At 66.0% G+C, this 13,170-nt stretch overlaps 1 protein-coding gene across 2 annotated transcripts; it reads left to right on the top strand.

Moving 5' to 3' along the window:
• The first annotated feature begins 5,305 nt into the window (after positions 1-5,305).
• On the top strand, positions 5,306-12,652 carry LOC134522975 (carbonic anhydrase 15-like). Of its 2 annotated transcripts, XM_063351307.1 has the most exons (8): positions 5,306-5,379; positions 7,073-7,108; positions 9,250-9,420; positions 10,007-10,167; positions 10,878-10,970; positions 11,085-11,151; positions 11,347-11,513; positions 12,160-12,647. In XM_063351307.1, exons 1-8 carry the CDS (start codon positions 5,313-5,315, stop codon positions 12,376-12,378), a joined length of 981 nt encoding a protein of 326 aa, XP_063207377.1. In that variant the 5' UTR covers positions 5,306-5,312; the 3' UTR covers positions 12,379-12,647. The 2 variants fall into 2 exon arrangements, with proteins under 2 accessions (XP_063207377.1, XP_063207378.1); XM_063351308.1 differs by lacking the exon at positions 10,878-10,970 and having other exon boundaries at positions 12,160-12,652.
• The last annotated feature ends 518 nt before the right edge of the window (positions 12,653-13,170 follow it).

Below are 13,170 nucleotides of genomic sequence, written 5' to 3'. Positions count from 1 at the left end.
AGGGAGGTTTTGGGTCCTGCACCCTTCCCTCCCTTGTGTTCTACACCCCCTGTGTGGGATGGGGCTGCAGGCAGGGCCCTGGGTGGGCTGGTGGGAGAAGACTTGGCCGAGAGCCGTGTTTTGGGGTGCGCGGGGGGTTTCCTGGTGCCAGGACCCGGCTGTCCTGCGGGGAGGTGGATGGTTGGCCTCTTCTCCCAAGGAACAGGTGACAGGACAAGAGGGAACGGCCTCCAGTTGCACCAGGGGAGGTTTAGATTAGATATTAGGAAAAACTTCTACACCAAAAGGGTCGTCAAGCATCGGACCAGGCTGCCCAGGGCAGTGGTGGAATCGTCATCCCTGGAGGGATTTAAAAGCAGGGCAGACGCGGTGCTGAGGGACGTGGGGTAGTGGTGGGTTTGTCGGTGGTGGGTTTGTCGGTGGTGGGTTTGTCGGTGGTGGGTTTGTCGGTGGTGGGTTTGTCGGTGGTGGGTTTGTCGGTGGTGGGTTTGTCGGTGGTGGGTTTGTCGGTTGGACTCGACGGTCTGAAAGGTCCGTTCCAACCGCGACAGGTCAATGACTCTCTGACTCTGTGTACGGCAGGTGGCGTTTCTGCCTGAACCACCCCGGGTGCTGCACAGCTCCGGCGGCTGCCGTTCCCTGGGGAGCCGAAACCCGCCAGGAGAGGGGCTCTCCTGCCCCTGGCCCCTGGGCCTGCGGTTGGCTGGGGGGTGGCTCTCCTGAAAGAGCCTGTAACTCTGAATTATTTAATAAAGCTGGCCGACAGCAGGGGATATTCCCCTAAAAGGCCTTGCTGGATAAATAAGCCTCTTCAGAGTTGTGCTGGGTTAGTAACGCAGGCCTGCAGCGGGAGCTGGCAGGGATGCGGGATGGAGCAGTCCCCAGTCCGAGGCAAACAGCTGGATCTCTTCTGTCCCGGCGAGGTGCCTTCGGCATCGCCGCTGGGCTGGTGGATGGGTCCTTTTGGCGTGGGGGGAGCTGTGCTGTCCCTGTCCCTGCCTCTTCTGGAGCGCCGCGGGCAGCGAGTGCGGGGCCGTGGGGCCGCAGAGCCCCCGCGTCCTCGCCCCCGCGTCCTCACCCCCTCCTGGTGACAGCGCTGCGGATGGCCAGAGGTACGAGTGCTGCAGTCAGGCTTTCTGGAGCCGTGCACGGCTAAATCTGCTTTAGCTGGGGGGAAGTAGTTTAAGAATTAAAATTGAATCGACCTGATCCCAGCCTGCCACGAGAGGGGCTGCGTTCAGGCACGGGTAAAGAGCAGCTTCTCCTTTTTTGCACGGTCCAGACCTGGCGCTGGCAATGCCTGCCCGTGCTCCGAGCTGGGAGCTCGGCTCCTACAAACAGTCACTTTTTTTTTTTTTTTTAATTTGTGGTGGTTTGTTTTTTTGTTTTGTTTTTTTTTTTTTCCTGAGCTGCTGGGCTCGCGGTGTTGGCTGTGAGTGCTGCGGAACAAGTCCCCGCACGCCTGCTCGTGGCCGCAGGATGCGTTCATCGCTGAACGCCGTCCAGTGTGCAGTGTCATCCTCCGTGGGTGCCGCGGGGGGCTCCGCTCTCCCTTCCCTGCACCCGCAGAGGGCAGCTGCCGCCGCAGCCGCCTCCGTCGCTGCTGGACCTCAACCATCGCAGCTCCCAGAGCTTCATCTCCGGGCCGGGAGATGCTTGGTCAGCTCGGGGAGATGGCACACAGCCCTTCCTTTGCTACCAGTCTCAGCGGGGACAAGCCTGATGTTGCAGCACGTGGTGGTGGCTCAGGGTGGCAGGGACCCTGTGGGTCTTCTGTGACACTGCAAGACCCCCTGCAGGTGCAATTTGCCCTTCCCTCCCGCCCTCGCGTTGCCTGGGGACAGGAGCGATGCTGTGGCTGCAGGGGGCAGCCAGGAGTGCCCAGAGCACGGCCACCGCTCTTGGGGGTCACCACCGCTCCCGCTCACGGCCGTGTGTCCCCCGGCACCCCGTGCGAGGGGGGCGGCTGTCAACGTTGATGCTCGCGATGCTGCAGCGGGGGCATCAGCAGCCCTTCTTACAGCCTTCTGCTGGAAGCTCTTGCCAGTTTAAAATGCGTTTTTCCAGGAGGGTAATTAGCAGCCGTGCTCAGCACGGCGTGTCCGGGGCGCTCAGCCCCAGGAGGGCACCAGGGGACCAGGGGCACAGGTCAGGCACGTGCAGGGACAGCGCTGGCAGTGACCCGGGGGGTGCCAGGCCGCGGGGGGCTGGCCGGCCTCACCGTGAGGGGGGAGACGTCGCTGACCCCGGTGACGGGGGGAGTGCAGGATGAATGGCGGGGCTGTGCAGCGGCGTGTGGCCAGCGCACATCTGGCCACAGTGCTTCCTTTGTGCCCCTGCTGGCTGCGCTGCCTGCCCTGCTCCCGACTCTCTCCCGGGGTAGCGGCAGCTCGTTGCAGAGATCAAAGATTTAAGAGAAAGCCAGAAGCGGTGGAGTATTTATTCCCCTTGAACCTCCCCACTGCACTTGCTTCTCTGGATGCCCACAGCCCCGTCCCCGGGCAAAGTGAACCGTGCTCTGGCGGCTCAACTCCTCGTCACTGTCCCCAGGTCTCCGTGCCGAGGTCCCCGGTGGCAGCGCAGGATTTACCTCCAGGAGCCGTTGGTGGCCCCTCGGCGGCGTGCTGGTGCGGCGCCTGCTGACGGTGCACGTGGTGGGGGTTCCCAGCAGGATGGCACCGTGCCCATGACCGATCGATGGCTGCAGCTTAAGCAACTATTTTTATTTTTCAGCGGTAATTTTTCCCCTGTCATGGCTCTCGCCATTGGTGCTGTGAGCACGCGTGTTGCGGAGACCTTGGCCGCCTCCTGGCTCCGTGGCGGCAGGACGATGGACGCGGTGTCTCCCTGTGAGGACGGCGCAGAGCTGCAGGAAGGGCTGTGAGCTCCACGCCACCGCGGCAGCGAGAGACCGGCAAGTACCACGCGGCTCTTCCGAGGTTTGCTCTGGTTCCTATAGAAACTGGAGGTTGCTGCTGCCTGGCTCGGATGCCAGCAGCCAGCGGTGCGCCCTGGGGAGCGGGGCAGCAGGGATGGGCAGGAGTGGGGGACGGGGACGCACCTCGGTGCTGCTGCTGCCTTTCCATGTGCCATGGAGCCCCCTCTGCTTCCTCGGCGGGACCGTGCTGAGCCCTGCCGTGGCTCTGCATCCCCCTCCCACCGTGCGGGGCTCCCTGGACCCCGTGGGACGCCAGGCTGGATGTGACGGTCCTTGCCCTGTCAGGGCCCTTTGTGGGACAAGGGACACGTTCCCGCCGTGTGTGGGGTCGCGTGCTGCCACACAGTGCTGCCGGTGGTCCCGGCCATGTGGTCTCTGCAGTCATGCCTCTGCTCCTGCCCTCCTTGCCAAAAATCTCCACCAGAGAAGCCTGAAAACCTAAAAGGGTGTCCTGGGGGGCCCCTCTGCCCTTGTCCAGGCCCTGGGGGAAAGAGCCTGGGGGTGTTGGGTGCCACTGGCTCCTTAGCCCCATGGCTCTGGGCTTCCCCTCCACTGCCTGGCGCTCCAGGCTGTCCCACCACGGCCGGTGGCAGAGCTGCTCGTGCCACTTGGTGGGCTCATGCCTCCAAGGCAGATCTCGGTCTCCCCGGGTGCCCGAGCAGCTCCTCTCCCTGCCAGCAGCGACGGTGGCAGGTTGCGGACCTGGTGCGACCCTCCGCCTCTCCTGCCCGCCCTGCGCAGCTTGTTCCCTCCAGAAGGATGAACGCAGCCCTCTGAAAACTACCTCATCCCCGGGGCAGGGGCCAAGCGCCAGCCGTGGCGCAGCTCCAGAGGGAGGGGGACCCTGCGCCCCCTCCCCTGCGCCGGGGCCCAAACACGCTCCTCGGGGCCGCCCGGGCACCTGCCCGGGACTGGCTCTGCCCGGGGGCGGACAAAGGTGCCCCAAAGAGCCCCCATCGAGGACGAGCCCCAGCCGATGCGTTGTCCCCTTGCAGCACATGGCAGCCGAGCTGCGCCCCTGAGCCAGAGCCCGTCCGTGGCCAAGCCGGCGGCAGGAGGCTCCTTCCCGCGCTGCTGCCGTGTTTGTTCATCCTGGCAGCGCCCGGCAGTGCCGCCGGCCAGGGCTGAGCACCGGCCAGAGGAGCTGCCGCTCAGGCCCCGTGGCCTCCTTTCCATGGCTGCCTGAGGAGGACGGCGATATTTTAGGAGAAATGTGACAACACCGCGCTTCCGTGTTCTCACCCCTCTTCCTACCTGCCCGCTGCGGGGGCGTAGCTCTGCTGGCGAGGTGCTGGCTCCCCTGCCACCTGCCTGGACAGGCGCCATGGGGACGGCGTGCGTGTTGAGGGGCTCAACAGCCCCGTCCCCAGGTGCAGGGTGACTCCTGTGATGCCCGGGTGGGTGCTGAGGCTCGTCCCCGGTGCTGCCCCCCTGTCCCGGCCGGTGCTGCGTGGCTGTGAGAGCCTGAGCTGCTATGGCATGATGTGGCCTTGTGCCAGCTGGAGGGGACAGGGCCAGATCCTGTGTCACCAGTATGCTGCTCCTTGGTGACCTCTGGGGCTGAGGGTCCCCCATAGTGCAGCTGCAGAGGTCACCTGTGCCCGGAGCCCGGGGCTGCAGTTGCCACGGCCAAGGCGCTGTGGGCACCGTCTGGCCTTTTCCTGGGGAGGGGCTGCGTCCCCCGCTATGTGTGGGGTCGAGCTGGATTGGGCCTGTGCGTCTCCATGGCACTGCCCGCCCCATATCAGGTCCCTGAGGGGAGCTGCCAGCGTGAGGGATGCAGGACCCAATGCTGGCTTGGGGGGGTTGCCAAAGCTGCGGGGGCAAAGGCTGTCCCACGGTGTGTACCTGCAAAGAGTGGGGTGGGGATGGGGCAGAGCTGGTGCCCCCAGCCCCTTCTGCCTGCCCGCAGCCCCTGAAGCCCCTCCATGGCCCCACGGCACCGGGGGTGGGGGGTGGCAGGATGGGGCAGAGGGGGATGCTGCCAAACCCCCGCATGGGGATGGAGAGCAGGATGGTACCCGGGGCCGCCCCTCGCGGGGGTGGGCCGGCCAGCGCGCTGCACCCCCGGGCTTTGCCAGCCCCCTGCCCCCCGCCACGTCCCTGCTGCCTGCCCTTGGGCTGGCATCCCGGGCAGGGCCCTGGCACGGCGCGGAGGGGCTGGCTGGGGGCCGGGCCGCTTCCCTGCTCCCTCCTAGCAGCCGAGGAGTTAAAAACTCAGCCCTTGTGATGAATATTTAACAGCAGTGCACAGGCTGGAGCGGAGGATTTCTCCGGGCTGCCTGGGCGCTGGCAGCGCTGCCTCCCCCTGCCCGGGCGCACTGCGGAGGAGGACGGGGCGTCGCGGCGGGGCCACCTGCCCGCTGCCACCGGCATGGGGACGCAGGGGCTGGGGATAACTTTTCTGACTTTGCCTCTCGTCGTGCGAGCAGCCGCGGGAGGTGAGATGCTCTGCCTGCCTACCCTCATCCCCGCGGCCGGAGGGCATGGGGGGTCCCCGCGGTGGGAGAGGACGGGGGGCCGGGGGGTGTCACGCCGGGGTATGCCTGTGCCAGCCCCCTTTATTCCCTTCCCATGTGCCAGGGGGTGGCAGGGGGCCGGGGTGCTGGAGGCAGCCGCGCCAACAGGGCTGGAGCAGGGACTGGGGAACGCGGTCTGGTCCAGGAGCCATCTCCTGCCCTCCCACCATCCTCCTCCCCCCGGGAGGATGTCCCCGTGGTGCCGCGGGCTCCAGGAGGTCTCAGCCCGCCCAGGGCTCTCTGTCCTGGCAGGAGGCGTCTGGGACGGAGTCCCTTCAGGGTGGGTGGGTGTTCAGGCGCTCCCGTCTTGGCCCCCAGCCCGTCCGCCCCACAGACCCGCACCACCAGGAAACACCAACGAAGAGGAAACCTCGGAGCAAACCGGCGCTGCCGTCCCAGGGCCGAGGCGCTGGAGTCCTCACCTGCTTTCTGGCCAGGCTGGCGGCAGCGAGTGCTACCCTGGCTCCTGCCAGGGGATGCTCGAGGTCGGGCGAGGGCTGGTGGGTGCGGATCCATCCAGGGGTCTCCCAAGAGCTCACCTTCCCCCTGGACAGGGAGGAATGCCCAAGGTCTCTGCCCTAGAGACCTTCTGAGTCCCGCACCATCCTGCTACTGGCTCTCCTGGGGGGCTGGTGTCTCCTGCGCCGTTGTAGCGAGGATTTGGATGCGATGCAGGCTGGGGCCATGAGCAGCACAGGTGGAGGCAGGCAGCGCTGGCCGTGTCCTGCCGGTCTGAGCGACCGCGGCTGGCACAGGAGCGTGGCTCAGCTCAGCTCGCCGGCAGCCAGCCCACTGGCACGGCCCCATGGCCATTGTTGGGGGCCACTCGCGTAGGCTGGCCCTGGGTAGCACCAGGTCGCTCTGTGCCTCCTGCCAGGAGCGGGATGGGGAGCTGAGGAGGGAAGGGGTGCACTCCCCGGCTCCCACTGCAGACCTGATGGCCCTGGGCGGACGTGCGGATAGCAGGAGCTGGGCACTGGCTTCCTCGGCATCCCCTCGGCATCCCTGTGTCTGCTGCACCGGCACCCGGCATGGAGCATGCAGCCCCCGCAGCCGCCCCGGGCGCGGGCAGCAGCGCTGGTGGGAGCTCGGCAGCTCCGGCTGAGGTGGCCCCGAGTGATGGGACGAGCCATTGTCCCCGCAGCGTGGGTGCAGGCCTGCCCACCGCCCACCCCCTGCCTGCTGCAGCCCCCAGCAACCGCCTCCTGCTGCCAGCCCACCCGCGGGGAGCCGCGGGGAGCACTGGGGGAGGACTACGGCAGCTCCCCCTCGGCCCCCTGCTTACCCAGGTGAGGCGCCTGTTGTGGGGCAAGGGGCTGCCTCGGCTCCCCGGGTGGGTAAGGCACGGATGGCCCCACAAGCAGCGAGGTTTGGCCGCTGTGGAGCAGAGAATGCCGAGGGAGGTTTCCCTGCGGAGCAGCCGGGGGAGGCAGGGAGGGTGCGAACGCGTGAAAACGCCAGTGCCGAGAATAACTGGGATGAACACGAGCGCCGGCAGGACCCCCGGCTGCAATAGGGGGTGCCCTCGCTGTCAGGGGGACGGGCATAGCGTGGTGGGTTCGGGGAGCGGGTTCCTGTCTCCGTCAGCTGCCCTGAGCTCTCCTCTCTCCCGCAGGGCAGTGGTGCTACGACTCGCAGGACCCCAAATGCGGTGAGTGGTGCCGCGTGCGGGAGCGGGGTGTCGGGGCTGTGCGGGGCTCGGACCCCCGTGTCTCCCGCAGTGCCCGGCCGAGGGCACCCCGGGGGAGAAGGGCGATTTCACCCGTGTCGCACCAAGGTGGGAATGGTTGGAGGAGCTTCACTTTCAGCTGTGCTGGTGCGGAGGCTGGAGACGGGCACCGGAGCCCCTTCGCCCCAGCCAGGTCTGGGTGCTCCCGGGGCAGCACCAGCCTCCCCCATTTCACCCAAAACTAATTAAAGCCCGGATTTAAAATATGCCGTTAGCAACCCCAGTGAGGCGCCGGCATCAGAAGGGGGGTGCCATGGGGCGCAGGGACCTGGCTCGAGGAAGGATGGCTCTATTTGGGCAAGTCCTGCCTGTGTGCACGGGCGAGGGGAAGCATGGCTGGGGGCACTTTGTCACAAAGCATGCAAATAGCTTGTAAAAGGTTAATTAAGGATCAACGAGCATTTAATCAGCCGTTACGGCCCAACTGTTTTATAGTTCTTGGGTGCACGCACCCTGTGCCCGGCCGCCATGGCACACCGGCTGTGAATCGCTGGGCTCTGTGTATCCCTGCCGGACCAGCGCTTGCCGTCACCGGCAATTTAACCTCCTCGGGCCAGCGCGAGGGCAGAATTCAGCAGGGCCGTGGGGCCAGCGGGAAGCGGCTGGGGCAGCGTGGAGCTGGCCGTGTGCCCGCAGCGGGGAACGGTCCCTTAATGAAGGCACCGGATAACTTGTGGGGCTGCCCGGTAGCACCATGCTGAGGCACTGGTGAGGCAGCGGCAAGGCCAAGCTGTGACGCCCAGGGTTTCTAGGGAAAAAACTGCCCGGAGTAATGAGAGGAGAAGGGAAGGAGACGGGGCTGAGCCCGGGGGGGCAGGAGGTGGGGGTGAGCGTGTGTCTCTGGTTTTGTCTGCCCGAGCCATGGGGTGCTGCTGGGGGAAGGGCCCTCCCAGACCCTGGTTGTAGGGGATGTGAGGGGTAACGGTGTGTGGGTCCACCAAAGGCTGCCCACCACGGCGGGTGCCGGAGCAGAGCCAGTTGTGCCCAGGGAGGGATGCCCTGAGCTCCCCCGGGACTGGAGGTGCCCTGGTGGATGGGACTGGAGACTTCAGGGGAGCGCCCATTCCCGGCTGGAAGCGCAGCCCAGCAGCTGGCAGAGCCCAGGGCCACCACCTCTGCCCCGGGGGCCACCAGGCAAAGGAGCGGGGTGTCACGGCAGCTGCCCCAGAGCAGAGACCGGCAGGGTGTCTGGCTACATCCCATGGCCGCGGACCGCAATGAGTGTTGCAAGAAGAGACGATGCCGGGTGATGGGGACACTGAGCTACACGTGTGGGATGTGTGGGGTCTGGCCGTGGTGGCAGCTGTGGGTACCTCCGCTCACCGTGCCCGGGCGGTGCGGTGGGCGTGCCGCAGGTCCAGCCGGCGGCCAGCGCTGCCGCGTCCTCACCCAGCTCCTGCCACGGTGACCCCCCACCCGGGGCGCTGCCGATGGGTGTTGTGCGGTCACCCCGGACCCCACATAGGATTTGCCCCAGGGCGAGTTGTGTGGCCAGGGTGCGCTGTCACCCGCCACAACTGGACAAAACCAGCATGGGTAGGGTAAAATGTGGTTAAAAACCAAACTGTGCCCTCTGCCAGTGGACCTTGAGTCCAGTGTCCCCCCTTCTCAGCAGCTCCCATCCGTCGTTCCCTCCAGGTGCTCTATGGGCACGTTTGCTCCCTCTGCGTGGAGCAACCCCCGTGAGCCCCAGCCCGGGGGCGGGGGGACAGTGGCCGGCGCACCCCCATGATGGTGGGGGTTGCCTACAGAGAGGGGCAGCAGGGCTGGGAGAAAAGCCTGCCCTTCACCAGCGCGGAGGGACGGACGGTGCTGCCGGGCTAAATATAGCCCCCGGCCCCATGAGGAAATCCTGCTGAATTATGGATGAGGCTGCAACGAGCCCCCGCTCAGCGCTCGGAAGGAAGGTTGGCCGGGCAGGAGGGCAGTTCCCGTGGGATGCAGGCGAGCACGGCAGGGACAGCAAGGCTGGCTGGGCACCCGGCCACCCTCGGCCTCCTGTCCCCCTGCGGGGGTGGCAGCAGCTCATGGCTGCCCGTGGTGCCCCTGCTCCCCCTCTGCAGGTCCCAGCCACTGGAAGGAGCTGAAGGCCACGTGCGGCGGCGACAAGCAGTCCCCCATCAACATCGACAGGCGCCGGCTGCAGCGGGACAGTGGCCTCGGGGACATCCTCTTTGAGGGCTACGACCAGGCTCCCCCGGGCAAGTGGAGGCTGGCGAATGACGGGCACACAGGTGCGTGCCGCGGCCGGGCCCCCTCCCCTGCCCTAGCTCCCTGGGCACCATCCTGGCCGGGGCTCGGCTCCGGCGCTGCTCCTGGGAGCGCTCTGCCCGCGAGCTGCAACGTCCTGGGGCGGCTCCTGCCCCTGGGTTTGTGTTCGTGCCGGGATGAAGCCTGGGGAAGTTGAGCCCCGGTGTGCCAGGGCTGTCCCCCGCCCTTACCCCCGTCCTCACCCCCGTCCTCCCAGGGGACCTACAGGAGAGGTGGGGAGGGACTCTCTATGAGGGAGTGGAGCCATAGGACAAGGGGGAACGGTTTTAAACTGAAAGAGGGGAGATTTAGGTTGGGTATCAGGGTGAAATTTTTCACTCTGAGTGTGGTGAGCCCCTGGCCCAGGCTGCCCAGAGAAGCTGTGGCTGCCCCATCCCTGGAGGGGTTCAAGGCCAGGTTGGACGGGGCTTGGAGCAGCCTGGGCTGGTGGGAGGTGTCCCTGCCCAGGGCAGGGGGTGGCACTGGGTGGCCTTTAAGGTCCCTTCCAACCCAAACTGTTCTGTGTTTCTATGGTTCTATGATCCTCACCCCCTCCCGCTGCCCTTGCAGTGATGCTGAGCCTGGCGAGCGAGTTGGCCTCCGAGCACATCACCATCAGCGGGGGGGGCCTCCCCGGCAGGTACCGTGCGCTGCAGCTCCACTTCCACTGGGGCAGCCCAGCTGGGAATGGCTCCGAGCACACACTTGACGGACGCCAGCTCCCCATGGAGGTAGGTGAGAAAAAGCACCCATCGCATTCTCTGGGTGGCCCAAGACCTTGCCGTGCCGGGAAGGAGTGCTGCTGGTGTGTCCCAGGGCACTATGCTGCGGGGTGACCCGGCTTGGTGACACGGTGGGTTTGGCCGTGCTCCCCGTCACCGCAGCCTTGCGCTGACGGTGGGATGCAGACAGCCGCTGCGCAGGACACCCGGGGGGTTAAAGAGCAGCTGACGGGAGACTCCGGGTTTCTCTTCACCGTGCGTGGGCCAGGCTGCCTGGTCGGGGGCGCTCGGTGGGGTCTGGAGGGTCCGTGCCCCGCCGGGGACATGCACTGAGTCAGTGAGCTAGAGCGTGCAGGAGCACGCTGTGCCGAGCGCATCGGGATCCTTCTGGGTGAAAAGAGGCTCTGTGCCTCTAAAATATTAATTATCTACCAGAGGAGAGAGCAAAATTTATGCATTGCGGCTGGTGGGCGCCCCGGGACTGCTGGCCCCTTTTCCCCTCCCTGTTCAAAGGATGCTCACATCACCGGGGTGCTTTGATCCTCCTGGCAGCTGCCCCATGGAAGCACCCATAGACCAGGAGGGCTTTTCGGGGGAGTGGGTGGCTCAGTGTCTGGCCACCCCAGGCCGGCCAGGGAGATCCATAGGCAAGCGTCCCACTGCTGGTGGGGTCAGCCGGGGGCGGTTGCCCACCCTTGGTCCCGCCATGCTTCCTTCAGCTGCACATCGTCCACATCAATGTCAAGTACCGGACGCTGGCGGAGGCCAAGGGACATCCCAATGGGCTGGCCGTCCTCGGATTCTTCTTCCAGGTGGGTCTGCGGGGGCTCCTGCTGCCCACGGTGGGGGACCCTCCGGGGACAGGCTGCTCGTGGTGTGGCTGGGGGCTCTGCTCTGCCCCAACTGCTTACTCTCCCCCTCCACAGGTCTCCGAAACCCCAAACACCAACTACAACACCATCGTGGCGGGGCTGAGGAACATCTCCCACGCCGGTGAGTCACCATCGCACCGAGGCAGGGGCAGAAAGAGGAGAGCGGGAGGGCAGGGCTGTGCCCCAGGGGGTTGGGCTGGGGGGAACCTGCTGGTCCACGGGGCCATCTGGCTGTGGGGAAACCGATGGGGGTGGCCCTGCCCTCCCCCGTGTCCCCATCATGGGATGGGCTGAGTGCCCACATCTCACCCCGCAGGGGACTCCGTGGATTTGGCCTCTACCTTCCGCCTGAGCACCCTGCTGCCGCACGCCGGGCGCCTCGCTGGGTACTACCGCTACCAGGGCTCCCTCACCACCCCCGACTGCAGCGAGGTCGTCGTCTGGACCGTCTTCGAGGAGCCGGTGGAGATCGGACAGGAGCAGGTACTGGCACGCACAGCCCCCTGCTCCGGCGCCCCAAGGGCTGGACCCTCCGGGTGACCCCTCTCCTTGCCCTACCTGACCCCTAAGCAAGAGCACAGGGAAGGTCATCTCTATAATAACGCTCCTGGCAATTAATTAATTTTATGAGGGTTAAGTAACGGAGCAGTGGCCACCTGCCAGCAGGGAGAAATCCCGTCCAGCACTCTCCTGCCCAGCCCCAGCATTCAGAAGGCGAAATGGGAGAGAACCCTTTGGAGCTCAGAAGAGGGTCCAAGGAGGTGGGAGGGTGGATGGATGGGTGGATGGAGTGAGTTCTCCTCTGCTGCCCAAGCATCTTAGTAGACGTATTTCCTTGAGGGTGTGGTGGCCCAGCTGCTCTCTAAGTGCTCAGCAGAGGCAGTGAAACACGATTACTTGCTCACGACTCAAGAGCCGATCCTCACCAGCACCTGCCTCGTGTCCTTCCCCTCCGGGTCTGGTTTCGGGAGGGCGGCGAGGGCTGGTGGGAGGACACGCGCCGGTGCAGGGCCATGCCATGGGTCCTGCACTGTCGGCAGCAGGGCAGCATGAGAAGGGGGCTTGCAAGCGGGTGGGGGCTCGGGGCGCCCGGCGAAGCGGTGCCCACCCCTGCCTCTCCCCTGCGCAGCTGTGGGCCTTTGTCAGCACCCTCCACTTCCCGGCCGCCGGCTCCACGCTCCTAAAAATGACCAACAACTTCCGCCCGCCGCAGCCCCTCCACAGCCGCAAGGTCTTTGCCTCCAGGGCGGCCACGGCCAGTGGCGGGTCCCCACACGGGGGCCACCACCAGCTCCTCTCCCCCCTGCTCCTCCTGGCCCTGCTCGGCCCCTTCTCCCCAACCCCGTAGGGTCTGGCCCAGCCTTTCCCCCGCCTCCACACGAGCATCGCCCCCCTGCAATGGTGACGGGGGGGCGATGCATCTAGTCCATGGGTAAATGGGAAAAAACCATCACAAAAAAGCACGTCGAGACCTTGGCCAGGTGAAGATTTTGCAAAGCTGGATCTCTGCAGAGGTGCATCTCTGCAAGCCTGGAGCCGCCCTGCCATGTCCCTGTCCCCACCAGGAGGGGATGGTGGAGGGGCTGGAATAAAGCCGAGGTCCTCACTGGTGGCTGCGGGTTGCTGCCTCTGGCTCTGTGTCCCTTCGGCGTCACCAGGGCAGGGTGCTTGGCACGGGGGTGTGGGGTTAGTGGGGAGGGAGCTGGGGGACGGTGACCGGGTGGCACTCAGGGATACTGGCCCTGCGCACAGCTGTGCAGGCGGGCATGAGACGCCCCTCTCCTCCCCGTGCAATGAGCCCCCAGGGCCAAATCCTGACCCTGCACGTGGTTCAGGGTCCTGGTGGTCCCTGTGCTGGCAGACACTGACATGTTGCCTTCCCCGGGCTCGGGACTGGCTGAGGGAGGGACAGGGCTGTCCCCAGGAACCCAGCACCCCTCAGTGCCCCGGGGCAGGACACAGGGAACTGAGGGCTCTTTCCATGGAGCTAATATTGCGCTGGCAGAAACAGCTGCAGGTGCTGGCGCCGCTCCTGCGCTGCCCGGCATGGCGGGGGCAGAGCCCAGGCCCTGGCAAATGATGTGCTTCATAATTAATGTGCCAGAGCTCCAGGCGTGTTCCCGTCTCCTCCTGAATTACG

Source organism: Chroicocephalus ridibundus, chromosome 13 (genome assembly GCF_963924245.1).
Source record: "Chroicocephalus ridibundus chromosome 13, bChrRid1.1, whole genome shotgun sequence".
NCBI classification, from domain to species: Eukaryota; Metazoa; Chordata; class Aves; order Charadriiformes; family Laridae; genus Chroicocephalus; species Chroicocephalus ridibundus.
This window is presented reverse-complemented; position numbering and strand designations above follow the sequence as displayed.

Bases quoted from the DNA above. Each gene is read 5' to 3' on its own strand.
- LOC134522975 (XM_063351307.1), top strand. From the start codon at position 5,313: ATGGGGACGCAGGGGCTGGGGATAACTTTTCTGACTTTGCCTCTCGTC. The intron at 10,971-11,084 runs GTGGGTCTGCGG...CCCCCTCCACAG, and splicing joins TCCTCGGATTCTTCTTCCAG to GTCTCCGAAACCCCAAACAC. The intron at 11,514-12,159 runs GTACTGGCACGC...TCCCCTGCGCAG, and splicing joins TGGAGATCGGACAGGAGCAG to CTGTGGGCCTTTGTCAGCAC.